This window comes from Cebus imitator, unplaced genomic scaffold (genome assembly GCF_001604975.1).
Source record: "Cebus imitator isolate Cc_AM_T3 unplaced genomic scaffold, Cebus_imitator-1.0 Scaffold51, whole genome shotgun sequence".
In the NCBI taxonomy this organism is placed as follows: domain Eukaryota; kingdom Metazoa; phylum Chordata; class Mammalia; order Primates; family Cebidae; genus Cebus; species Cebus imitator.
The window spans coordinates 7,549,611-7,576,934 of NW_016107366.1; the positions used below are offsets into that span (position 1 = coordinate 7,549,611).

Sequence of the window (27,324 nt, forward strand, 5' to 3'; positions counted from 1 at the left end):
TGGGCTCCAGTGTGCTGAGATTATAGGCATGAGCTACTGCACCCAGCCAGGATGTGGCTATTGTTCTGGTTGTCATAAGAAGACTACAAAGCTAGGCTTTGAGGAGGATGGTCCTCCCCTTGCCCCATGGGAAAGTCCTAGTGGGATCTGTGCTCTCCCTCCCGACTCTGGCCAAAAATGTCCTTAGGGAATTCACCCCCTTTTTCCCAACCAGATAGGAGAGATCCAGTGAGAACTGCCACCCCCACAGGCTGGGAGTCCATCCTGACTGCCTGAAACTGAGGTTCATACAGGCACCCCAAGGGGATGCAAAGCTGCAGAATAAACATGGTGCATCTTTCTCACAGGCCAGGTTTGCTCAGAGACATGGAGACGAAAAGGTATTATTTTTAACTTACTACAGAGATATATTATTAGTGTTAAATATACATGAATTTTTCAGATATAATAATAAACCTTAAAGAAATGCTATGCTTTCCAGTGGGCTGCTGTGGGCTATTCCCTCTTCGCTCCCTTCCTTGAGAGTGATGCGTATACTTCCTGCTTCTCTGTCTTTACGGACATTTCCAGTGGGGAGTGGGGTCTAAGTAAAATAAATTTTAGCTAAATAAAAAAGACTACTCGTTCTGGGTGTGGGATCAGCTTGTCAGACCCAGGAGGGACTTTGGAGAACATTCTGGGCTAACCTTTAAGGGCTTACTCCAGGTCTACAGCCAGACAGTTGGGGTACAGGACTGGCCTGGGCTTCCAAAGCCTTAGGCAGTGCCTGCTGCCCCAGGTCATGGCCAGCCTCTAATAGCTCTGCTGCCTTAGGGGTTTATAGCATCTCATCCCTTTGTACAGCATTGTGCAAATGAATTTTCAGCAGCCCAGTGCAGTAGGTAGTCTGTGAGGCTAGGCTCTGAGAAACTAGGATGCGATTCAGTGGGCCTAGACTGATACATGGGTGGCAGGAAATTCCAGACAGCCCAGAGGTCAGGGTCAGGCTCAGGGTCGAGCTTGACCTTCCTTGCAAGATTCCATGCTCCAGAGGCAGGGAAGGCTGGGAGGAGGGCATGGTTCCTATCTTCTTCACCTCTGCTGTCCTGTACTTTTAAATGCACACCAGCGATTTTCGTGGCTTAGGATTGCATTTGCCATTTATATCCTTTCACTTCAACATCGGCATGACTTTTCTCGATGAGCTGTTGCTCATATTGTGTGCTGAGCTCCAGCAGCTCAGACCCAATGGGGTTTGCCTCCTCAGCTGGGAGGCAGTAGATAGGAGCGAGGGGTCAAGCACTCAGGCTCTGGGACCACACCCACCTGGGGCGAAGCCAGTGCCACCACCTCCTATTTGTGTGACCTGGTATCTTAGATTGAAGTCCCTACAAACAGAGCCTGGGATGCTTGGGAAAGTGATTTGTTGAGGGAGTATTTTTGGGAGGAGGGAAGGGGAGGGAAGCAGGATGAGGCAGGAGAAGCTCTGTCTTGGATGGATACCAGTTTAATCTGGCCCCACAGGGGCCTCCGGAGCACAGACAGCACCACAGAGCTGACCCCACCTTTCAGCAAGGGGCCTGGAGTTTTCCACCAATGTGAGTCAGTTGTTGGCTGTTCTCTGTGGAGTATGGGGCATGGCATGGCTCCCTTGGCCAGGAAGCTCCCCTTAGCTGGGGGCAGTTCTCCAGAGAAGAGAGTGGGCTGTCAGCAGCCTACCTTCACTGCAGCCGGGGCAGGTGCACCAGCCCCAAGGAGGGGACCGCACCTGGAAATGTTGCTTTATTCTTTGGGCCTCGGTTGGCTCATGAATCTTTCCAAAGTGAGCATAACAGTGCCTACCTCCCAGGTGGACCGCTTATCGCAACAGCTGAGAAAGGGCTCAAGAATTGTTATTTTTATGGTGTTAGGATTGCTTGCAAACTGGGGGTACATGCTAGTTCTTTGAATTGGATTATCCTTGTTAAGTGTCGTGTGCGTGCGTGTGTGTGTGTGTGATTTTAGCTCTCTTTAAGCATCCCAGAGGCAAAGTGGTTCTAGATGAGGGATGAGACAGAGTCAAGAAAGAGGAAATGTAACCTACCCAGGGTTTAGCAACATTAGGCTTCTCTCCAGACAGAGTTTAGCAGGCCTCTCCCTCACTCATCCTGTCACTGTGGGGGGTTGGACTGAACACCTCTCCCCATTTTCCTACCCCATTCCCACAGCTATTTCCTTCCATGTTTGCCCTTTTCCTGTGGAAGTAGCCTCTTGAGGGTGTGAACATAGGTCTCCATGTATGGTCTCCAACCCTAGACCTGGCCATCTCATTTGCCCCAACTCAGGTCATCTGTTTTCACTCCAGGAAGGTCCCTGTAGAGCCAAGTCCCTGGAAGGGCACAGGATTTTCCAGACCCTGCTCTCTGCCATGTTTCCAGTCCTTTGTGATATCACAGCTCTGATCGCTCACTCTCCTCCTCAGGGATAGTTATGGCTGTCCCTCCCTACCCCCTACTACTGCCTAAACTGCCCCAAGCCCTTTCAGCATAAGAGAACAGGCCCATAACCCTGGCAGGGAGGCAGGCGGCTTGGCTGAAAGTAGGGGCTATTGCTATTCCCAAATTTCCTCTTTCTACTCTTTGGACTTTTGGGAAAAGATATAAGCTGTGCAACATTGAAAAGCATGATTCTGGAACTTTTGTGAGAGCATGCACATGTGTGAAAAACTATTAAGAGTCCCCAAATCCAAAACCTTTTTCCTAACCGCTGAATCTTCTGTAAGTTGCTACTCCAGAAAGAAGAACCCGGTATATCTGCATTTCCTACTCTCGGGACAGCTCCTCATGCTCTAGAATGCACATACCCCAGTTTGAGAACCTCAAACTCTCTATACTGCTCTATGGTGCCCCCCAAGACCCCCATCCAGTCTCATCCCCCACGTGGCCTCTCCCCATCCCTGGATTCTGGGACGTTCTTCCTTCCTCTCAGACTTGGCAGTGTCTTCCCTCCTCTTTCTCACCATCTAGAAGCAGAGTGTATGTGCACAGCTTCCTGCCACAGGCATGACCTGGCTCTGCATAGGATTTTCATCCAGGGCCCTCTAATGGTCAAGGAGCTCCAAAGTGAGGGCCCTAGCTTTCACTTTGGTGTTGCGGAGCCGTGGGAGGGCCTTGTACCTCTCTGGGAAGAGATAAGCTAGATGGGTGATCCCTTGGGCCCCATCCAAACCTAACAGCCTAGGTGCAAACCACCAGGTGGTCCTTGCAACTTGGTTGTCATAGCAACAAAGATACCACATGATCCACAAGTAGCAGAGCTGGTTATTTAACTGTCAGCAGGTGGTCAGGCGGTCAGGAAGATGTGGGTCCCTCTGTCTACTTGAGAAGTGGACATGGTGACCCCAGGGTCTAGACTGTGGGGCTGGCTGGAGATTAGTGCAGTGGTGCAATGGCTACTGGTGATTGAATGAGCAGTGTGGGACAGGCATTGTGCATGATGCTGCACACTGGATTAATTCACTTCATTGTGCATTCAACACATATTGGTTGACATCAGGGAGCTGGGGACTCAGAGATGAGTCAACTTACCCTTAGTCCAGTGGGGAGGATAGATAAGTAAGTAGACTTGAGCCATATTGGAGGGAAGCACAGAGTGGTCCAGGCTCACAGAGAAAGAAGTGGTCACCAAGCCTGATGGGACAGAGAGATGGTTTCTCAGAGCAGAGGAGCCTGGGCTAAGGTAAGAAGGGTAAGTAGCAGCTATGTAGGCAAAGTGAGTGCGAGGGGAGGGAAGGGCACTCTGGAGGGATAAACTTGCAGAAAGGCAGGAGTGTGGAGTGGGAATATGAATGAATAAATGAATGAGTGAATGAATGAATGGCACTCCTGTTTTAAGGAACTCCAGGTAGTTCGTTCTCACTGCCGAGGCGGGGTATGAGAAATGTGAGAGAATTGAGCAGAATTCAGTTGGTAAAGACTGCATAAGATCTTTACCGTCTGTATCTTTAGCACAGCTTGAATGTGCTGAGGTGCTCAGAATTTGATCTGCAAGCCTCAGGGAGCCATGGACAGATTTCACACAAACAGACTTGAATCTAGGAATGAACTCTTCCTGTGCTTTGTGGAGATGGGTGGATGGGGAAGGATTCATGGCAAAGATGCAGGTGGGAGGCTGTTGCTGTTCCCCAAGTAAGGAATGATGGTGACTAAACCCAGGGCAGTGGGGCTGGAGGGTTGGGGCTGATTCAGGAGCTAGCCATGAGCAGACAGAACCAACAGGTTCTGGTTGTGGCTTGCATGAGGGGTGAAGAGGAGTGAGTCTAAGATGACTCCCAGGTTCCTGACCATTGTCAGAAATGAACAACACAGGAGGAGGAAAGGGACTGTTGGGAAAGCTGGTGGTTCAGCTTGGGACATGTTGTGCTGGAGGAGTCGGGTGGGAAACTGGAGAAATGCTGGGGCTGGGGAGAGAGATTTGGAGTCCACAGCACACAGAGAACAGTTGTGGCTGGGGTCATGAGCGAGATGGCCGAGGGAGAGTGATGGGAGGAAAGAGCTAAGGGCAGGACACCAGCATTTCAGGATGGGCAGAAATATCAGGAGCTGATGAAGAGGAGCAGGAGTGGCCAGGGAGGCAGGAGGGGAGCCAGCAGAGAGCAACGTGGAAGCCACTGGGTGGGTTTTGTTATGATAAGTCCAACAACCACTTGGCAAGGTAGACAGGATTATCCCTTTCTCAGAGATGAAGAAATTGAGGCGCCAGGAGATTAAGACCCAAAGTTTTCAGCTAGTCAGAGGTGGGGCTGTGATTTGAATCCAGATCTCTGACTTCAGAATCCAAGAAGCCATTTTTACCATACCATATTTGCAATGCAGGGTTTGGCACAAAGTAGATGATCAATAGATATTTGCTGGATGAATGGATGGATGGATGGATGGGTACTGTCAGCAGCAAAAAATGCTAAAAATTTTCACCAAACAAGCAGAAAGATCTTGGAGCATGCCTGGAAGCAAGTCCACAGAACAAACGGAAGCAGCTTAGAACTTTTTATAGCATTGCAGACGTGGTAATGACAAAGGCTTGCCTTCCTTCCACTGCTCTGTTAACGATCTTTTAAAGTCCTTTCTGAGCCAGTGTTTTTTTTTCCCCCCCTCTTCTTTCCATTCTTGCTTGCAAACGAAAGATGATTTTAGAATCCAGGCCTTCTTTATTTTGCTAAAGTACATGACGAGTAAAATGGCTTCTCAGTCAGCACTTTCCAATTTTGAAAGATGCTAAAAACTGATCTTTAAAGGCATATTTTTCTTCTTTATGCATCAAAGGGCCATGAGGCCCGCTGGAGGGGATGGCTGAGCAGCAGGAAGGTGGCAGCACCTGCAAGGCTGGGCCTCACTGTGGAGGGCAGGAAGCGGCCAGGATGGGGAGCAGGTGTGTGGGCCAGGGCCTGGCTGGTCTCCTGGTGGCCACCCCACCCATTCTCTTTCAGCCTGTTCTTCTCCATGGGGCAGGACTCAGCTGGATCCCAGTGCCCCAGAAAGCAACCAAGACCCCATTTACCTGACCCAGGAGAGCCTCTGGCTGGTGCTCAGTAATTGTTTGTTGAATGAGTGAATGAGTCACAGGGGTCACTGTACACATTCCTATTAAACACACTGAGATAATGAATGTAATCCCATGTATAAGGCTTTCAAATATAGATTTTCCTTGGCAATAAAGTCAGACACTCACTATGTGCTAGGCACTGTGTTAAGTACTTTACAAGGACTATTTCACTTAGTCTTCCCAGAAATCTGGTAAGGAAAGTACTACCATTATCCTCGATTTGCAGATGAGGAAACTGGGGCTGAGATGGAAAAGGAGCAAACAGAGGCCACCCATGGTTTGTTGATAGAGCTGAGATGTGAACAAAGCTCAGAGTGAGTCTGAAACCTCTTAATTGGGAAGCTCTGTGGGCTCCAAGAATTTCTTGAGGGATTAACTGTCAAGAAGGTAGAAAGGGCTAGAACACTGGGGCAGGGCTACAGAGTGTGGTTGGTTGGGGTCCTGTCTCTGCCACCAACTTCCTAGGGGCCCTAAGAAGCTCCTTTCTCCTCCTCTGACCTCAGTTTCCCTAGATGTAAAGTGAGGAAGAAAGTTAGATGATGGCTCCATGGACTGCAGGGTTTGCCCGCCCTGGTGGGAGGAGAACAGGGGAGGTTGCAAGGCCTCTGAGCACACTCAGCTTTAGCCTTCAGCCTGTACAGATTTGCCCTAGGCTTGCCCATGAGACCAGGGTGGGCTGACTGCAGGAGGCACAGGAAAGCCGGCCCCAGAGAGGGCTAGAGAATCCAGGCTGGGCTGGGGTAGGGGGTAAGGTTCTGCCCTGCCCACCTGCCCAGGCAGAGCTCTGGGCTAAGAGCCAGAGGCGCTGGAATGTTGTCTGCCCACAGCCTTGAACCCTTTGCAGGGTGATGAACATCTACTCACCTCATGACATGTCCTTCCGTCCACAGGGAAATGATGTGCGGATCATCCTTGGCCAGTTTGACCAGAATATGGCAGCAAAAGTGTTCTGTTGTGTAAGTAAAACAGTTGTATCATTCGTGTCTTTGGGGAGGCTCATGAAGCTTTTTCTCAGATTCATTCTCTCCCTGCTCAGTCTGTGAGTGGGATCATGGGACTGAACTGGGGTTCCTGGAAGCAGAAGTGTTATGTTCACTGTTCTTTCCTCTTTCCAGGGAGCTAAAACCTCAGGGCTAAAACCCCAGAGGTCTTCATAGGAAGAACCAGGGACCTCGGCCTTACCTGATGTCTAAGCCCTGTTGGCTAATTCTAAGCCTGCTCAACTTAGCCAGGGAGAGACCAGAAATCAGAGTGAGGCTGAAGTGACTCAACCCCCCTCCCTGCCCTGTAGGTAGGGCTCAGAGTCTTAGGTTAGGGACAAATTATCAACTATTGATTTTCTACTCCTGAATCCTTTACAGAGACAAAATTCCTTTTTATGCCGTATCTCATTTAATCTTTTCAATAACCATGTGAAGCAACTATGACTTTTCTATTTTACAGATGAGGAAATAGAGCTCCAGGGAGTAAAGGGAATTGTCCAAGGGCCCTCAGCCAATTCATGGCAGAGCCAAGGCTCCATCTCCATTCACCTGATCCCCAATCTAGCCTTTAAAAAAATGATTTCCCCCATATGATTTATAACTTAAGTTAGATATAGGGGAGATAACACAGGAACTAAGTCAGTTTCCATTTTGATGTCCCAGCTCCCAATCCTCCCATCATGTCAGGAGAAAAGTCAACAAAATGAGCCCAGTCACGTGAGTCGCTGTCTACCCAGTAAGCCTCACCTTTTAGACTGAGGTTATTCTAGGTGTAATGTCTGGTGATGGGCCACAGGTCTCTGTCCTCTTTGATCTTTTTATCAGTAATGTGGATGAGGTTATAAGTAGGAATTCTAGAAGTCATGAAATACATTGGATGACAGAGTCTGAGTGCAAAGAACCTTAACATGTTGGAATGTTTGATTAAATCCAAGCAGAGTAAATGGTCCTAACATAATATTATATTAGAACAAATGAAGCTGCCTCAGTCCAAGAGGTAGAGGTATAGCTGAGGAGTATTGTGTGTTGTTGAGAAGAGAAGGGACTTTGGGTGTTCCAGTTGATCCCCAGTTTACTGCAAGGTCTGATAACTAAGGTCACCAGCACAGTGCCATAGAGCTGCTGTGACCTTAGATTGCATGTCTACACGCAGGGCAGGGTAGTCCCTCTGCTCTTTGTTGGAGAAACCCCACCTGGGGAGACCTGCCCAGCTCCTGGTAGCCTGTTTCAGACAGGTGTAGAAATTGAAAAGAGACAAGGAGTCAGGACAGAGTGATGGCTGGAAGCCTTGGTCACATGTGGTTATTTGAACCTGAAGGCTCAGGAGCTAAAAAAGAACTGCCCGATCATCCTCCGATTTAGCCGGGAGGAGGGAGAGGCTGTGAGGCTGACATTTCAGGGGATCCTGGTTGGAGGTTGACACTCAGGAGCCCATCAGCTTGGGCTTGAATCCCTGCTCTGCTACTTGTTACTGAAGTCGGGCATGTTGTTTACAATCTCTGAGCCCCAGTTTTCTCATCTGTAAAATGGGGATTATAACATCTGTCAATAAGATTGTTGAACGAAAACCTTTTGCATAGCACCTAATGTACAGTGAGCCCTCAGTAAATACCACCCATCTTTTTTTGGTTGTTTGTATAGGGTCTCAGGTGTCCAAAGATGGAATGGGCCACCATTTACTGGCAAGCTTTACTGGTAGATTTCACAAAATTATGTTGAGCATTTCATTTATCAATGGAGAGTAGTAAGAGGCCTTTCCACATTGAAACTGAAGGAGGACCATGAGAAAAATTGAAAATATAGAGTGAATAGATTTAATAATTTTGCTCCAAAACTCAATAAACCTTGCTCCTTACTACCTAGGGTCCAGAAATTACCCACTTTAGAAAGGAAAATAATGGCCCAAATTTGAACGCATGCTTTCTTTTAGAGAAGAAACTTGGTGTTCCCTCTCCAGCATCTCCAGGGCCTTGCGGGAGCTGGTGCATGGTGGGTGATTGTTGCTGATCAAATAAGGAAAACAAATAACTTCAGGGAAAATAAATTAATAAAAATGATCCATGAAGATGCCACACCAGGCCCTGGCTACCTCCAGTTTGCAAGAAACATAGATAGGCCTTATGTTCCGATTTAAGCCAAACCAAAGCCCAGGTGTGACTGTGATCTCACTCTGTCATGCACTGGGATGATTTTCCAAGTGGCTTTCCCAGCCATGGTTTCTGCTGGGAAAGGACAAACGGTATGGCTGTCTTCCTTTTATCCCAAAGCCCCCGGCTGTCTGCCTTCCACACAGCGCGGGGACACCATCCCACCTTCTCATCCCATTTTCCTCTTCACTCTTGTTAGTTTGGTATTTTGAGATGAGGTTTCTCTTAGAGTCTTTGCTCACCGCTCCATTCTGAGGAGTTTCTCAGAGGCTTTGGGCTGGGTGTAGAGTTCGTATGTTGGGTCCCCAGATGGCCTCTGCCCTCAAGGACTTATGGTCTTGTCCAGTTAGGAAGGAGTTCTTCTGGAAGGTCCAGAATGTCCTAAGGAGACTGTTCAATGTTTTCACACTGGATGAAGCCAGGTAAGTGATGGCGGGAGGAGACACTCAGAGCATTGAGACACTCAGGAGACCCCCCAGAGAGCCTTCCTGTCCCTGTCAGAGTCAGAGCAGAGACCACATGGAAACAACCATGTCCCTACTATCCAAATGCTGCAGTGGAAACTTTACAGCATGTTGCTGTGTTCTTGAGATTGGAACTGCCACCCAATGGGATTGCAGACTCCAGCAAATGCAAGGCCTATTTATAGCCCTGTGGCAAATGTTCATTTTGGCATCAGCACGTATGAGCGTGGCATGTTGCTGTTGTCTTCTCCTCTGTCCTCAGTGGTCTGTTCTAAATTCTCAAGTACTCTAATGTGGGTTCTGGTTTTAGCTCTGCCAGCTGTGTGACCTCAGGCAGGTCGGTTTACATCTCTGGTCCCCAGCTTCCTCATCTCTGAAATGGAAGCAATGATCCCCACCCCATCTGCTTCATGGGGTTGTCTAGAGGCTTAAATGAGCCCACCAAAGGGAAAGCTTCATCCCAACTGTTAACTGCTTTACTGTTGTGAGGGTTTATTACTATTATTGTTGTAAACCTTAATATAAAAAGGAAATGTCTTTCTTGCATGGGGAGTGGAAGAGGCAAAAGGAAACTTAATAAAATTATGAAATTGGTTTTTTTGTTTTTTTTAAATAGTGTCATGGTTACATGTCTACAGCTAGTAAGAACCAAAGCAGATCATGGGGCTAAAGCGTGTGAACTCAGAATGGCCCATCCTCACACAAGAGTACCCATTTGTCAGTCGCAGGTCCTAAGACTGTGCTTCTATCAGATGTAGAGAAAATGAAGGCATAGTGGCTCATGCCTTTGATCCCAACACTTTGAGAGGCTAAGGCAGGAGGATAGCTTATGCCCGAGAGTTAGACCACCCTGGGCAGCATGGCAAGGCCTCATCTCTACAAAAAATTTAAAAGCAAACCCGCATGATCTGCACATGTACCCCAGAACTTAAAGTATAATAAAATAAAAAATAAAAAAATAAATGTTTGAGATGATGGACATGCAGATTAGCCTTATCTGATCACTATACATTGTACATATCAAAATATGTACTCCATGAATATGTAAAATTATTTGTTAATAAAAAATAAAATATTGGGAAACAAATTAGTTGGGTGTGGTGGCATGTGCCTGTAGTTTCAGCTACTCAGGAGGCTGAGGTGGGAGGATTGCTAGAGCCCAGGAGTTTGAGGCTACAGTGAGCCATGATCATGATGTGGCATTCCAGCCTGAACGACAGAGCCAGAGCCTGTCTCAAGAAAAAAGAAAACAAAAATTAAGGTGACAAGTAAATTAGAAATGCATTCATTTGGTCAGTCCACAATCATTGATTGAGTAGCCCCTGTATACCAGGCACTGTGGAAAACCCTGGGGCTCCAGGAGAGAACTGACATGGACCCACCCTCCTGAAACTCCCCATCTGGCAGAGACAGAGAAGCATGCCAGTGCCTAGTTAGAACTCCTGTGTCCAATAACCTCAGCCCTTCTGACTGTAGGAACACCAAAATGGAGTCCCAGAGGCATTTCACAGTTGCATTAGACAGTGGATAATCTATGTAAGCCCAGTCTACCTCCCTTGCAGGAGAGTCTCCCTCAAAGCCTGCTAACTTTTACTCTACAAATATGCTTAACAATCCAGGCCCTCTACTTTCCCAAGCCTACAGCAGTTTAAATACAGCAAATTCAGAGCGAGAAAAGGGACTTGATGATAGTGAAAAATGGCAGTGCAGACGTGACAGCTAGAAAGTAGACAAAAGGCCATTAAAAGTGGATCCAAAGTCTAAGTACAACTATCTGGGGCTATTTGGTGTTTGGAGCAGTTTTCTCTAAGCCCAAGAGCACCGCTGTGCATAGACCAGAGCAGTGACTGATGTTCATAATCAACTTATGTACTAAGAGGATAAGAGAATGAGAAGGGGCAGCTAAAATGTTCCTGGACATAGTGTTTGCCACTCATGATACACAAATTATCTCATTTAATTCTTAAAACAATGCAGTGAGGCAGGCTTTGCTCTCCACCGTCTGTCAGTGGGAAAAGTGGGGCTCCAGGACTTGTGTGCCTGAGTTACCTGGCAGGCATGTGGCAGAAAATTTGCTGTTTGACTATTTTTTGACCATTTTAACCCAGAAAGGTTAGAAGCTATGCTAAAAAAAAGTGTTGTCTTCATGAAAATTGACTAATGTTCTAAACAAAATGTATTATCATTCAAATGGAATAAGCTTCTGTTTTCTGGAAAACTCACAAGAAACAGCTACAACAGGACAGTAGCTGGTTAAAGAACTGTCAGAGCTGATCTGATTTTCTGCTCTGAACTTTCTGCTCAATGCTGCCTCTTAATTGTCACATGAGTGAGGAAAATCTGCCTTTCTTTCTGACCAGAAGGCCTTTTCATACCTTCACTCTGCATCTTTTTTTTTTCTTTCAGACAGAGTCTCGCTCTGTCACCCAAGCTGGAGCACAATGGCATAATCTCAGCTCTCTGCAACCTCTGCCTCCTAGGTTCAAGCGATTCTCCTGCCTCAGCCTCTCAAGTAGCTGGGATTACAGGCATGTGCCACCATGCCCGGCTAATTTTTGTATTTTTTAGTAGATATGGGGTTTCAGCACGTTGGCCAGGCTGGTCTTAAACTACTGACCTCAAGTGATCCACCCACATCGGCCTCCCAAAATGTTGGGATTACAGGCATGAGCCACTGCGCCCAGCCACTCTGCATCTATCGATTCTTACTTAACATTCCTTCCTGATAAGTGGAGCTGTCTCCTTGCCGCAACCTTTTAAGACTGAGAAAGCTTCCAAAAATCTTTCTATTGTTTTTCTAAGAGGGAACTTCAAGAATCGACTTTGAGTCTTGTCCCCTTGACTTACCAGCTATATGTGTTTGAGAAATTTCATCTATGAAATTTAGATAATAGTGCAAACCTCATAGGGTAGTTGTGAGAATAAAATGATATATAAAAATGGCCACACATATAATGGGGCCTCAATATACATGGGATCTCTGTCTGTAAAATATGAGAGTTGTGAAGTCTCACAGGCTCTGCCATTGATTAAATGACCTGGGATTACTAGGGTGACCCTTTTATTCAAAAGTCTAATCTCTAACCAGGATCTGGAATTTCTATTCTTTAAACAAAAAAAGTTTCTGTGGACAAAATTCTATTTATTAGAGAGAAGCCTAGGAGACTGCCTACTTTTCTTCAGCTGGGATTTGAGTAGGTAATTAAAATACAAGACTTTTCTGTATTTTCCACAACAGTTTTGTTTGGGGCAACATTATAATGTAGTTGCTGGAAAAATGACTATGATCTGAGGTTGCATTATGAGAAGTACAGGATCTAAAATAAGGGAAGTGAAGGTCTTGTATCCTCGAAGGAGTCTAGTGAAGAGACAGTGTGATCACTTCCTCAAGGCAGTTGAAGGGTCTTTTGTTAAGCAATGTCTATTTAACCTTCATATGCTTTGCTGAACCAATGGGTGGAGACCACGGAGAGGGGATCTGAGGTTAGTCAAGGAACAAATCTTTTAACTCACATGTACTCCAATGAGCTGCTCCAACTGCAGCCTGGGCTTTCTCGGTTATTAAGGGAGTTTTAGAGGAGTAGCCTCTGGACTTGGGATGAGGGAAGTACCCCTCTGACTCTTAGACTTAATGGTAACTTTTCTCTAACATACAGGAAGCGTTGGGAGCTCTGGCCACCCTTCTGTGGACAGACCGTCACTTTAGCCTCTTGGAGCCTAAGTAGACAGCAACAAGTACCTTCCCAGAGTCCAGAGCAATCTCAGGCTCCTCTTACCACATACTCCTGGCCTCCCGCACTAACCTGCTGTAGGCCAAGGAACAAAAGGGATGGGACATGAATTGTTTCCCAACATGTCCTTCTAAGGCTCCCAGGGATGAACTGAAGGATGGTTAAGGTTTGGTTTAGAATGCTTGTATTCCATCAATGCACAGAGGCCATTTCCATCCACCCTTGCTCCCTGTAGTCACTTCTGGATATTTTGATGATGACGGGAACATGACCACTACTTAGAAACTTTGTTCAGAACCCAATTTTGATGGAACCTGACAGTCCTACAAAGTGGGACTTTTCTGCTTGAATCAAAGCTATCAAAAGCCATGATTTTCCTGATATAAAATAATGATAGTAAGAATTAGAGTCAAGTAGGGGTGCATTAGAACCTTCTGATGAGTTTTTTCTTTAAATGGAAAGCAAGCAGTGCAGCTTTGTACCCTTGAAGTCAGCAGACCTAGATCTAGGTCTGACTTTTCTCCATGACTGATTGAACTTGGAAAAGTTACTTTCCCTCTCTGATATTCAATTTCTTCCTCTCTAGAAGGAGGATGATAAACCACCTCCCAGAGTGAATGTGAGTGACAATCAAATAAGATCCATGTAAAGTCTAAAAATGGAGGGAACTTTTTTTAGGATCGGAATTTATACACACCGTGTTTTGGATAAAAATTCAGAGAGACTTCTCGGTTTGCTAAGTGGCATCTTATATAAACTGCACACTTAGGTTAAATTGTCTTGGCCCCTTAAAAATTGCTCCCCCTGGGTTGTGTTTTGAGGCATGGCCTCAGCTTTTAGTAAAGATCTATACAAAAATTAGCTTTATGAAATCTCTTTGTTGTAGAAGTTATGTTGATACTAAGCTGGCTAATTTAACAGTATCCTCCATATGGGACTTTTTTTAGAGTTAGAGACTAGAAAATACTTTGTTTCCCCGAAGACCTGGTATGTTTTCTCCTTATTGATAATGAGAGTTGTATAAATAACCTTGTTGCCCTTTTCTCTTGGGCTACTTGGAAGTTCATGGTGAAATTTGCAGCTCAATTATGTATACTGTTAGAACCTTTGGTCTGCTTGTCTACATTCTGTTCCTTTTATCTTCAGGAAACATAACTTATATTTTTCTGGGCCCTTATGTTTTAATTTTTATTCAGTACTTATTATTTTATTATGTATGTTATCCATAACTACCTTGGGTCCTTTGATAAATAACAAGGGAGAAACCAAACAAGTAATTAAAAATTTCCTAAATCCTCTGATAAGAGGAAGCCTGACTTCCCCCCACCTATCTTCCAGGTCACAGAGCCTTGAACAGTGCAACTCTCAGTGCCTTCACAGCCACTCCATCTTTTGCAGGCATACGAGGAGAACATGTATGGGAGTAAATACCAGTGGATCATCCCAGGCTGGTACGACCCTTCCTGGTGGGAACAGGTGCATGTGGAAGCCAACTCATCCCGCTGCCTCCGGAAGAATCTGCTTGCTGCAATGGAGGGCTACATTGGCGTGGATTTCGAGCCCCTGAGCTCCAAGCAGATCAAGACCATCTCAGGAAAGGTCAGTGTCTTGGTACCCGTTTCAACCTTCCAGCCCACCTCTTTTGATCATCTTGTCTAGTGACATTGGCCAAAAGTGCACATTTATTGTCCCGTGTCAGTTTGAGCAAAGCACTTGACCTGTCTGAACCTCTTGCGCTCGTAAAATGAGGTATTTACAACCCTCCACTGCTTACCTCTCTAGGGAACTGTGAGAACCAGATGAGATAAGGATATTGTGAAGCACATAACACAGTACACACATTATGTATACACATATGGATAGAGTCCTGGCATCAACTTAAGGGCCCGTTAGACTCTGCAAAGATTCATCCCGTGCTCCTCTTACCCAAGATGTCATTCTCAGTTGTGGTGATGCTCTCCTGGAGGAGAGAACAGGTTCTTTAGGTAAACTTTGGGAAACACATGCTGTAGAGCTGCCAGACTGTCTCAAACCCCAATTTTACCACTACCACCTGTGTGACCTTGAGCCTGAGTTCTTCAAGCCTCTGCTTCTATATCTGTGTGGATATATCTTTTTAGGGGCCACTATTCAGCCACTATTGTAATCTTGGGATGTCCCTTCTATAGATATATCTTCTGTATCTCTGCTTCTATATCTGTGATAACCCACCCCCCAGGGGTTATTAGGAGGACTGATGGCAGGTGGTGTAAGCCATTAGCATGGTGCCTGGCACCTCGATGCTGTCACGACTGGGAGCAGGACTTCAGGCAGAGTGTGTCAGCCTCAGGACCTCTGCATGCTTCCATGAGGATGTTACTAATTCCTGCCTGCTCATCTCATAGGACTATTCCTGCCCTGGCAAAGTTGGTAACATCCATTTCTCAATTCTGAACAGCAGCCAAAATTCAACACAGCAGTGCACATAATCCTTTTCTGTGCTCAGATAGTTAAATTCTTCACCGAACCCCCAGGGTTCTTACAGACCCAATTTTATATCAAGAAAAAGCTTTATAATAAAAAATATATGTATATAATTTTTATGTAGTATTTAATCTCAGAACCGATTCTACAGAAATGATTTATTGATTTGTCAACAAATGGCAAATCATTAGGACATATTTTGTAAACAGTTCTTTAGCTCATACTGTCACCTGGTTAGAAAATGTTGAAAGAAATATTTTCACACCAAAGTCAATGCATATATAACATTTTTTTGAGATGTTGAATAATGAGCAGAAATATTTATTCAGTAGTTTTATTTTTAAAGGTGTCAAATTTTACAATTTATTAAGATCCTTGAGTCCAGGGATACCCTGTATCCCTGGACTAAAAATATCATAAAATAAAATATCATAAATAAAATATCATAAAATAAAATATCATAAAATATCATAACCTAAAAATATCATAAAATTTGAGGAAAACACAAAACCTAAGGAGAAAAAAATCCATGAAAGCAGATGGTACAATAGCTAAATGGAGAGGCTTCAGGAAGACCAAAGACTTAAATGATTGCACAGAAGATCTGTGAGGCTATCAGATGAGAGCCATGAGACACTGCAAGAAGGACCTCTCTCAGATGTAGTTTGAAGGACATGGCTTTCAGCCAGGATGGGAGCCATGCAGGGCTGTGACCAGTACATGAGAGTGTGTTGCAGGAAGATCCTTTTTTGTGGTATGTTTTGGAGGAAATGTTTTGGCATTCATAACGACATCCCCTAGATGTCGTTACGAATCACTGACTTCCCTTTTCTAAATTTTTTGATATGGGGCTGGTGAAGAGGTTGATCTCTCCCCCATCACTGTCCCATGGTGTGGGACGCCTTGGGGCTGTTCACCCCACCGTTTCAGGAAACCCACTCATGAGTCCACTCCCTGGAGGATACAGGACCATTGAAGTGGCTTCCAAAAGTCCAGGAGACCCAATCCCTGTCCCCATGGTCTTTGAAAGTAAGCAGAAACATTTCTTACATAACCCCGCAGTTACAAGATGGTTAAAGTTACACACAAAATTTGCAGCCTCTTTGCTTCTTGGAATCAGAGGGTCCCAGGGCTGCTCCTAGATGTCATGGAGTCCATCTTCCTAACAGATTCTCAGATCTTCCAGTAGCAAAGGACTCATTATTTCTCCCTTAATTCTCCCACCCCCAGGTCCCACTAGAGCTACTCAGATCCTGTGCCCCCTCTGCCCCATGTGGATCCTTCAGTGACCACAGAGTCACTGGTTCTCCAAACCAAACAGCACCAGTCCTTCCAATTGTTAGCTCACAGGTCCAGGGCTGGGACTAAGTATGAAACTTAAAAGGGTGCCAGATACCTCAGTAATCAAGATTAAACAAAATATGTTAATGCAGTTTTTAAAAATGCAAAAAAAAACCTGTGATGAACAAATTATCAAAATTTTAAATAAAGACTGGATTCACAGGAGAAGGGTGAAGAAAGTGAGGTGAGTCATGCCAGTGCAAGGTAGGATTTTGTCTTTATTTAAAATTCAGATGTTTTGTTCATCATGGATTTCTTGCGTTCATTTTTATTTTTAAAATATGTTATTAAAATATTTTTTTATCTTGATTACTGATATGGTTTGGCTCTGTGTCTCCACCCAAATCTTGTCTTGAATTGTACTACCATAATTCCCACATGTTGTGGGAGGGACCCAGTGGGAGATAATTGAATCGTGGGGATGGTTTCCCCCATACTGTTCTCATGGCAGAGAATAAGTTTCATGAGATCTAAAGGTTTGATAAGGGGGAACTCGTTTTGCTTGGCTCTCATCCTTTCTCTTGTCTGCCGCCATGTGAGATGTGTCTTTCACCTTCTTCCATAATTGTGAGGCTTCCCCAGCCACATGGAACTGTGAGTCCAATAATCCTCTTTCTTTTGTAAATTGCCTAGTCTCAGGTGTGTCTTTATTAGCAGCATGAAAATGGACTAATACAATTACCAAGACTTTTTGGTGCTCCCTTAAATTTTGCACCTGAAATTAGTGCTTTATTCACCTCACCCTACTACAGCCCTGTACAGGTTGTATTTGTCAAACACCTTCCCACATTCAGCGTGTTCCCTTGTTGTACTTGGTTTTGTTGAACATTCTCTCTAGAGGGTCTGGGGCCCAGAGTTGAATAAATCATTCCTATTTATGGGCTGACCACAAGCTAACTTCTCCGAACAGCCTTCAGAAGTCCATAGTCAAACCCAGTTCTAGAGAGTCAAGAAATGTTTCTTCCATTTGATTTGCATTATATATAACTGTTCAGGGCTATGGTCAGCACTGGCCGCTGGGTTGATGCCTGTGTTTGGGGATCCATCAGTGTCCACGAAAACAAGCAAACACTTGTAAAACCACAGCAAGTGAATGGGCTGTTGTCATCATCACTATTGTACAAATGGAAAAACTAAGGGCCAGAGAGGAGAAGGGACATCCCAAGATCAAAATAGTGAGTTGAATAGTGGCCCCTAAAAAGATATGTCCACATTGTAACCCTTGGAACCTGGGAGTGTGACCTTGTTTGGAAAAGGGAGGTTTTGCAGATGTTATTTACGTAAGGCTCCCATGATGAGATTTCCTGGATTACCCAGGTAGGCCCTAATCTAATGACAGGTGTCCTGTATGAGAGAAAGACAGAGAGAGATTTGATATACCCAGAAGAGGGCCATGTGAAGCAGAAGGTGGAGACTGGAGTGATGCATCTACAACACAAAGAACACAAGGACTGCTTGAAGGGGCCTCCCTCAGAACTTCCAGAATGAGCCAACCCTGGTCATGTGGTTTGGCTCTGTGTCCCCACCCGGGCTCTCATGATGAGATTTCCTGGATTACCTATGTGTCGCAGAGGGACCTGGTGGGAGATGATTGAATCATGGGGGCAACTTCCCCTTTGCTGTTCTTGTGAGAGTGAGTGAGATCTCATGAGATCTGGTTGTTTGAACGTATGTGGCACTTCCCCGTTCACTCTCTCTCTTGTCGCCTTGTGAAGAAGGTGCTTACTTCCCCTTCTGCCATGATTGTAAGTTTCCTGAGGCCTCCTGAGCCATGCTGAACTGTGAGTCAGTTGAACCACTTTTCTTTAGAAATTACCTGTCTCAGGTAGTTCTTTATAGCAGTGTGAGAATGGACTAATACACCTGGTAATGCTTGGATTTCAGCCTTCTGGCCTCCAGAGCCGTGAGAGAATAAACTACTGTTGTTTTAAGCAACACAGTGTGTGGGAACTTGTTGGCAGTCCCGTGAATCTAATACAGTCACCCAGCAGGTAGAGGCAGATCCAGGACTTGGAGCCAGGATGCCTAATCCCAACTCAGCGCCCCTTCCCCTCTGCCATGCTGCTTCTCTAGACCTGTGACATGCTAAGGGACACCTCCAAATCAGCTCTTTGTGGCTTCTCAGTGGGCCCCTGTTGGTAAGTGACACACAGGAGCACAGAGTGTGGTACTCCAAAGATCCAGTGCGGATCCTGCATTTACACCAGTTAATCTGCAACCTCAGCAAGTCATGTTCCCTCCCTGGGCTTCGGTTTCCTCAATTAAAAATGAAAGATTTGGACTAGATAACTTCTAGGGTGCTTTCACAGCTCAGTTCTCTAACTGTGTAACTATGGTGTGGAGTTATTAAAGCAAACTGTGTGACATGGTTATAATGTTAAGTCACATAAGTGCAAGGTTGGATTCTGTCTTTATCTAAAATTTTGATGTTTTGTTCATCATGGATTTCTTGCATTAGTTTTTATTTTTTAAATATGACACTAAAATATGCTTATCTTGATTACTGAGATGTTTTGGCCCCCCTTTAAATTTTGTACCTGAAGTTAGTGCTTTATTCACTTCATCCTAGTACAGCCCTGCAGAAGCTGTATTTGTGAAACCCCTCCCCATGCTCAGCCTGTCCTCTTACACTTGCTCTTGTCGAATCTCCCAGGATACAGATGACTCCTGGTAGACAAAGTCACAGAAAGGGGCAGAACAGTGGCGCTTCCAGGATGCATTCTCCAAGGTTCCCTCCTTTGTATGCCTGTCTCTAGCATCAAGCTGTCCCAGCTCACTCATTGGCAATAGGGGTTTTCTGGTAGGAGGAATAGCAAGGTAACAGCTACCTCCAGAAGCACATTCTTCAGTCCTTTCCCATTGGACTTTCCTGTGTTGGGATGAGTGTGGACCTTCAGGCTTCCTGAGCCCATTCAGAGCTCATTCTTCTGGGACCTCATGAAGACAGCCTCTGGACCCCTGCTTTAGGCCCAACATCAGTTCTTTCTCTCCACTGAGGCTCCCCATCGCTGTTCTACTCCCGCAGAGTGACTTGACATTGGTGATTTCAAGTGTCAGCTTCCATTTTTCAAGTCCTATTTGGTTTGTTTCCTTTGTGAGCATTTATAATTCTGGCTTGATTTCTCCAGTGATGGCTCGGTCTCTCCAATAGGGACATTCTTCTCCTGTAACTCTGTCCCTGTTGAGGACCAGTGCTGGGCCAAGGCCCCAGATGAGCTGTTCACAGCACCCTGCAACCTCTGGAATAGCCCTAGCCCTCCATCAAAGGCACAGGCCCATCCTTTGGAAAACTTTGTAATGTTTTCTGGCAAGAAACTTCTGTGGCCACCCATGATTATTTATTCAACCCAGCAAATCTAGTGATCCTTCTACTTAGAGCCAATGACCCATGAAAATCTACACCCATCTCATTACCACTATGCTGTGAGCACCATGACAAAGAACTTGGAGTTTTAGGGAAGCACTGAGCTTAGCCTGGAGGAAGGAAGGGTGCTGCAGAAAAATAGAAGAGCTCCCCAGAGAGAGCAGCTTCACTGCACTGCTATTTCTCTCCCCCACCCCCACAAAGCTCCTGTTCCTTGATACTCTTCTAGGCACTCAAGGCACTGGGAGAAAGCACTATGTTAGAGGGGAAGCCTTTCAGAAGGAAAGGCTGGGTGGCCCATGGAGGGGCCACTGGCTAGACTTGAATCATGGCCCCGACACTTCTCAACTGGATGACTCTGGCAGGTGGCTGGTCATCTATACCAACACTCATACCTCTCCTTCCCTCTTCTGAGTTCTGTAACACAACAAACCAGAGTTCATAACACAACTCTGATTTTTAGCCATGTATGTTGCCACTTTCTGGAAAATGTATTATTCATTTCCCAGCCTTCCATGCTAGATACGGCCAGGATTGCAAGTCTGGCCAATGAGATATAGTAGAAAGTGTTATGTGGGACTTCTAGAAAGGCTCTATTAAAGGAGGATGTTGCCTTTCTTTTTCTTTCTCTTATGTGTTGACTGGAATGTGGATGTGATGGCTGGATTTCTAGTAGCCATTTTGGACCATTAGGTGCAAGATGACCTTGAGAAGGAAGCATCATTCTAGGATTGTGGAGCATAAAAATAGGAGCCTGCGTCCTTGATTACCTTGGGGAGCTATTATAGCTGCTTTGCCCAGCCTCCTCACAGACATCTTTTATATGAGAAAGAAATAAACTGTCTCATTTAAGTCTGTTAATTTGTTTTTTCTGTTACAATGCAGCTGAACCTAAGAGTGATACAATGATGTTGTGCAAGTCATTCAATCTTTCCCAGTTTGTCTCTCACCTGTAAAATGGGGGTAATAAAAGCTCTCTCACTCTCTAATCTGTAAGGATTAGATGAGGTTATACAGCAGAAAGTATCTTACCAAGTGCAAACACATAGTAGGTGCTCAACAAATTTTAATTGTCTTCCTTTATCAGGATAGGAACCTCAGGGGTAGGCGGAAGGAGTAGTGAGATTGATGAAGAGTTTATAACCCAGGTCATGTTAGATGAGGAGCAATGGGAGGATCGGTATTACTTTTGATAGATTAGTTAGTTGTTTTTATTGAAGGCAAGCACCCATGTAACTACCACCCAGGTCAAGAAAAAGACCATTGGTAGCAATTTAGAAACTGCCTTTATATGTTGCCCCAGTTAATATCTACTGCCAGATTAACCATTCTTCTGACTTCCTTTGCCATTCAAATGCCTGCTTTTGAGCTTTGGACTCCACAGTTTTTTTTAGTATCTTCAGATTTAGGGAGTGTATTAGCCCTTTCTCACACTGCTACCAAGAGATACTTGAAACTGGGTAATTTATAAAGAAAAGAGATTTAATTGGCTCATAGTTCCACAGGCTATACAGGAAGCATGGCTGAGGAGACCTCAGGAAACTTACAATCAAGGAAGAAGGCAAAGTGGAAGCAGGCATGCCTTACATGGCTGGAGCAGAAGGAAGAGAGTGAAGGGGGACGTGCTACACCCTTTTAAACAATCAGATCTCGTGAGAACTCACTATCATGAGAACAGCAAGGGGAAAACCTGCCCCCGTGATCCAGCCACCTCCCAGCAGGCTGCTTCCCCAACACTGGGGATTACAATTTGACATGTGATTTGGGCAGAGACATAAATGCAAACCATATCAGAGAGGATTTGTCTTTCTGGTAGTTTTTCTAGTTCACCCGTAAATAACCACCATCTTCTGTCTTTGCCACAGTTTCCTCATTCTGCCTTTGCCACAGAACCTTGCATCAGGGCATGGGTGAAGCAAAGGCACAAGTGAAATCTGTTAATTTTTCTCCTTTTATTCAGTCATCTTTACAGTTTTGATGTTCTCTGTCTTTAGTTATTAATGTGATATGATTTCGTTTAGAATGTTTGTGGCTACAAAGCTAGTTAGTATAGTTTAGGGAGACTTGGGAAAGTTAATTTATACACAGCCTCCATTGTCTTCAGCTACATAGAAGTCCTCTAACTGGTATGTTTTAATGAACAGAAATTCTTTAATAGAACCCACTTCAAGGCTGTAAAAATGTTTTCCTTTCTCGTGTTTTAGAAGCTTTATTGTTTTACTTTTCACATTTAGATCTATAATTAACCTGGAATTTCATTTTGTATAGGGTGTGAGGTAAGGATCAAGATTCCTTTTCTTCTTTTCTTTTTTACATGGATATCTAATTGACCCAACATCATTTATTGAAAAGTCCATCTTTTCCCACACTGTGCTGCCATATTGTTTTGTCATAAAGAAAATGACTTTATATATTTGGTTTTGCTGCTAAACTTTATTTTTTCTTTTCCATTTGTCTGTTTTGTCACCAAAATTTCTTAATTTCTGTAGCTTTATAATAAGTCTTGGTAACTACTCATATAGGTTCTCCATCTTAGTGCTTCTTCAAGACTGTCCTGGCTATTCTTGTCTCTGCATTTCTATATACATTTTTAAATCAGGTTGCTAATTTATACACACATACACACAAACTTTCTCTGGTTTTTATTGGAATTTTACTGAATCTGTAGATCAGTTTAGGAAAACTGACATCTTAATATTTAAAAAGTCTTCCAATCCATGAATTATGTATATCTCTGCATTTAGTTAGGTCTTCTTTAATTTCTCTCCAAAATGTTTTATAGTTTTCTGTGTAGAATTATTGCACATATTGGCTGAGTGCAGTGACTCACACCTGTAATCCTAGCACTTGGGGCGGCCAAGGCAGATGAATCACTTGAGGTCAGGAGTTTAAGACCAGCCTGGCCAACATGGTGAAACCCTGTCTCACTAAAAATACAAAAATTAGCCAGCCTTGGTGGTGCCCACCTGTAGTCCCAGTTACTTGGGAAGCTGAGGCAGGAGAATCACTTGAACCCAGAAGGTGGATGTTACAGTGAGCCGAGATTACACCACTGCATTCCAGCCTGAGCAACAAAGTGAGACTCCATCTCAATTTTAAAAAAAAAAAGAGGAAGAAGAAAGAATTATTATACTTATTTTGTCTGATTTATTTCTAGGCATTTGATATATTTTGGTGAACATATGTGCACATTACTATTGGGTGCATACTTGGGATGGAATTCTGAGTCATAGAGTAGCCATATGTTCAGCTTTAGTAGACTGTGTGACAAACAGCTTTCTAAAGTGGTTATACCAATTTACACATCTACCAGCAGTGATTGAGAGTTCCAGTTGGTTCACATGCTCACTAACTTTCTGTGTGTCAGCTTTTAATTTTAGCCAACCTAGTGGGTGTGTAGTGGTTGATGTCTTGTTTTAGTTTAAATTTGCATTTCCCTGATGACTCATGAAGTTGGGCATATTTTCATATCTTCATTGGCCATTTTGATATCCTTTTTTGTGAATTGCCCATTCAAGTCTTTTGCCCATTTTTTCTGTTGGATACTCTGCTTGTTTCTTACTAATTTGTAGCATCTCTTTTTAGATCCTAGATATGAATTTGACAGTTATATGTATTACTTATATTTTCTCCTATTCTGTGGCTTAACTTTTCATTCTGTTGATATAATTTGATGAACAGGTATTCCTACTGTTAATGTAATCCAATTTATTAGTCTTCTTTGTGATTAGCATATTTATGCCTTGTTTAGGCATTTTAAGGATAGGGAGGGGGAAAAAGGGTTGAAAAATAAGAAATGAACGTAAGAGACACAAGGGATATGTTGAAAAAGTGTAGTATATGTATAATTGTGTCCTGGAAAATGAGGAAAGAGAGACTAGACAGAAGCAGTATTTGGTTTGGTTATTTTATTTTTTTCTCAAACTATCACCCTGTCTTGGTGATTTGATTTGGATGTTTGTCCCCTCCAAATCTCATGTTGAAATGTAATTCCTAGTGTTGGAGGTGGGGCCTGGTGATAAGTGATTGGATCATGGGAGTGTTTCCCCCATGAATGGTTTAGCACCATCCTTTTGGTAGCAAGTGAGTTCTCACTCTGAGTTCATGTGAGATCTGGCTATTAAAAGTATGTGGTATCTTCCGCCTTGTTATCTTGCTGCACTTTTGCTGTGTGCCACACCTAGTCCCCCTTTGGCTTCTGCCATGATTGAAAGCTTCCCAAGGACCTCACTGGAAGCAGATGCCAGCACCATGCTTTTTGATTCTGCACCTGCAGAATCATTAGCCAATTAAGCCTCTTTTCTTTATAAATTATGCAGTCTCGGGTATTTATTTATATCAATGCAAGAATGGTCTAATACACCCACCCACGGTGATGAAGATATTTTCCTATCTTTTCATTTAGAAGTTTTGTTATATCTTTCACAGTTAGATATAGAATCTACTTGACATTGATTTTATGTATGGTCTGAAATAAGATATTCATTTTTTTTGAATAATCCATTTATTCAAGACTATTGAAAAGGTCATAATCCCCCATCCCACCACTCATGCTACAGTGTCACTTTTGTCATAAGTTAAATAACGGTATATAGTGTGGATCTATACGCAAGCTTCTGAACTTTCACTTATCTTCCTTTGGTCTATTTACCTATCTTTTAATCAATATCACTCAGTTTTAATTACTGAAGTATAACTTGATACCTTGTAGTATAAATCCTTAATCTTTGTGCTTCTTTAAGATTAAGAAAATCTCATCCAAGAAGGATGTTCTTGGCACTGATGTCATTTTTCATTTAGATCTACTAACGCATTTACACTTCCTATTACTTTTTCTTTCCCACATTTCTGTTTTTCTGCTTATTATTACTATTATTTTTCTGCCAGAAGAACTTCTCCTTGGTCTTTCTTTTGTGGCTCTTCTGGAAACAAATCTTCTAAGTTTCTGGCTGTCCAAAATATATTTTACCTTTAATATTGAGAGATGTATTAACTAGGTAGAGGATTTTAGATGGCCTATTATCTTCTTTCAGTACATAAGATGTCATTCCATTGTTTCTTGCTTCCATTGTTTCTATTAAGTCAGCTGTCTGACTTGTTACTGCTCTTTTGAAGTTAATGCATCTTTTTTTTTCCTCTAGTTACTTTTAAGATTTTGTTTTTGATTTGGTCTTTGGCAGTTTTACTACACTGTGCTGAAGTGAACTTTCCTTTGTGTTCATCTTGCTTGGAGTTCATAGAGCTCCATAGGATTTCATGTATCCATGGATTGATGTGTGTTGGGGAAAATAGAATAATATCCTTTGAAATATTGCTGCTTGTATTCTCTCTTTTCTCACCTTCATGATACAATTATACATATATTGTACTTTTTCAATTTATTCTGTGTGTTTCTTATGTTCATTTCTTATTTTCCAAACTTCTTTCTCCCTATGCTTCAGTCTGAATACAAACCTGTATTCAGTTCACCAATCTACTTTCTGCTGTGTCTAATATGTTGCTTCACCTATCTATTGAATTCTTTATTTCAATTGTTGTATTTTTTATTTTTTGAATTTTTGTTACTCTTTTTTCTTTCATAGCATTTAGTTCTCTGATGATATTCTGCATCTTTTAATCAATTTTATTGAACATATAAACCTTGCTTTTTATTTTATTTTTGAGATGGAGTCTCACTCTGTTATCCAGACTGGAGTGCAGTGGTGTGATCTCGGCTCACTGCAGCCTCTGCCTCCGAGGTTCAAGCAATTCTCTTGCCTCAGCTTCTCAAGTAACTGGAATTACAGGTACCTGCCACCACATCTGGCTAATTTTTGTATTTTTTAGTAGAAACGGGGTTTCACCATGTTGGCCAGGCTGGTCTTGAACTCCTGACCGCAGGTGATCTGCCCACCTCAGCCTCCCAAAGTGCTGAGATTACAGGCGTGAGCCACCATGCCTGGCCAACCTTGCTATTTTAAAGTCCATGTCTAATAATGTTAAGATTTGGATCACCTATGAATTTGTTTCCATTACATGTATTTTTCTCTTCTTTTCCTTCCTTGCTTTTCTTTTTAAAAAAATTATCTGGTCCTATCTCCTGGTGTACCTAGTAAATTTTGACTAAATGCATTGTATATGAAAAACTGTAGAGGCTATGGATAGTGATATCTTTCTCCAAGAAAAACATATTCCTCTTCAAGCAAGTAGTTATAGTGATGGCAAATTGCCTTAAGCCAGTGAAGAACTGAGGTGATTCCAGGTTTGGTTTTAGTTTTTGTAAGGCCCAGTCTATTTTGGTTTGCCCTGATTCCTATTGTTTGATCGTTCAGTGTTCTCAACTGAAATCCTGGGCTATTTACTGACTCCGGACTCCAATTTTTATTTTCCCAATACTATGAAACTCCAAATAGTTCTGTTTGTCTTCTTGGCTCTTTTGCTTGGCTTTTCAGCCTCTTGCTTTTTGCAGCTTAATTATCAAATATTTTAAGTAAAAATGCCAGTCTTAATACCAGGCTCATGTTTTTATGGTTCTCTTTACTCCTGCACCTTGGCCATGCAAGTCTTGCTACCTTGGTAGCCCAGAACTACAGTTTTTGGCTTCCCATCCCTGAGGGACTGCAGAAAGCTCTGATCCAATGCTTTCTGTTTCTGTGACTAGCCTTCTTACTTACAAATCAGAAAATGCCTCAAAAGGAAAACAGCAAAGAATGTGGGGCCCATCTCAAAGCATTTCTCTTCTCTCCAGAATGGGGGATTCTCAGTCCTAGCTGTCCTGGTTGTTTTCTGATGTCTTTGAATAGCTATTTTAAAATTTTATTCTGCTCTTCTTTTTCCTGTCAGTTCTTGATGGGAGCTTTGGTCTGACGTGAGCTATTTCATCATAGAGTGGAAGTCTGAACTGAGATTATTTCACTTGAGGAGAATGCCAGATTAGAAAAGGGGAGGCATCTCCCTGTCTTTGGCTGTCTGGGGGCTATTGTGTATTAGAAGGAGCAGACGTGTGTATTGTGGCTCGAGGAACACGTAGCATGCTGAATGCATGTTGCAGGGAGAGAGGTGCAAACTCTGCATCTGGAAAAACAGTCTCCTTGACATCAGGCATTCCTTAAGTGGAAAGTTCTGCCTGAGAGACATAGCGAGCTTCCCAACACTGGAGGGGTGTAAGAAGAAACTCAACAGCCACCTGGAAGTTGTTATTGAGAAGATCCAATAATCAGATTGCAGGAGGGACTTCATCAATGGTTACCAATTTTTGTATGCTTGAAACCTGAGACGGTTTTTTTTTTTTTT

General features: G+C 43.6%; 1 protein-coding gene across 1 annotated transcript in view; it reads left to right on the forward strand.

Moving 5' to 3' along the window:
* GABBR2 (gamma-aminobutyric acid type B receptor subunit 2) overlaps window positions 1-27,324 on the forward strand; it is a 429,129-nt gene that overhangs the window by 223,603 nt on the left and 178,202 nt on the right. Inside the window, exons 5-6 of the mRNA XM_017527825.2 lie at window positions 6,450-6,515; window positions 14,283-14,483. Coding sequence (XP_017383314.1) covers window positions 6,450-6,515; window positions 14,283-14,483 — 267 coding nt within the window. The remainder of the gene's footprint in view (window positions 1-6,449; window positions 6,516-14,282; window positions 14,484-27,324) is intronic.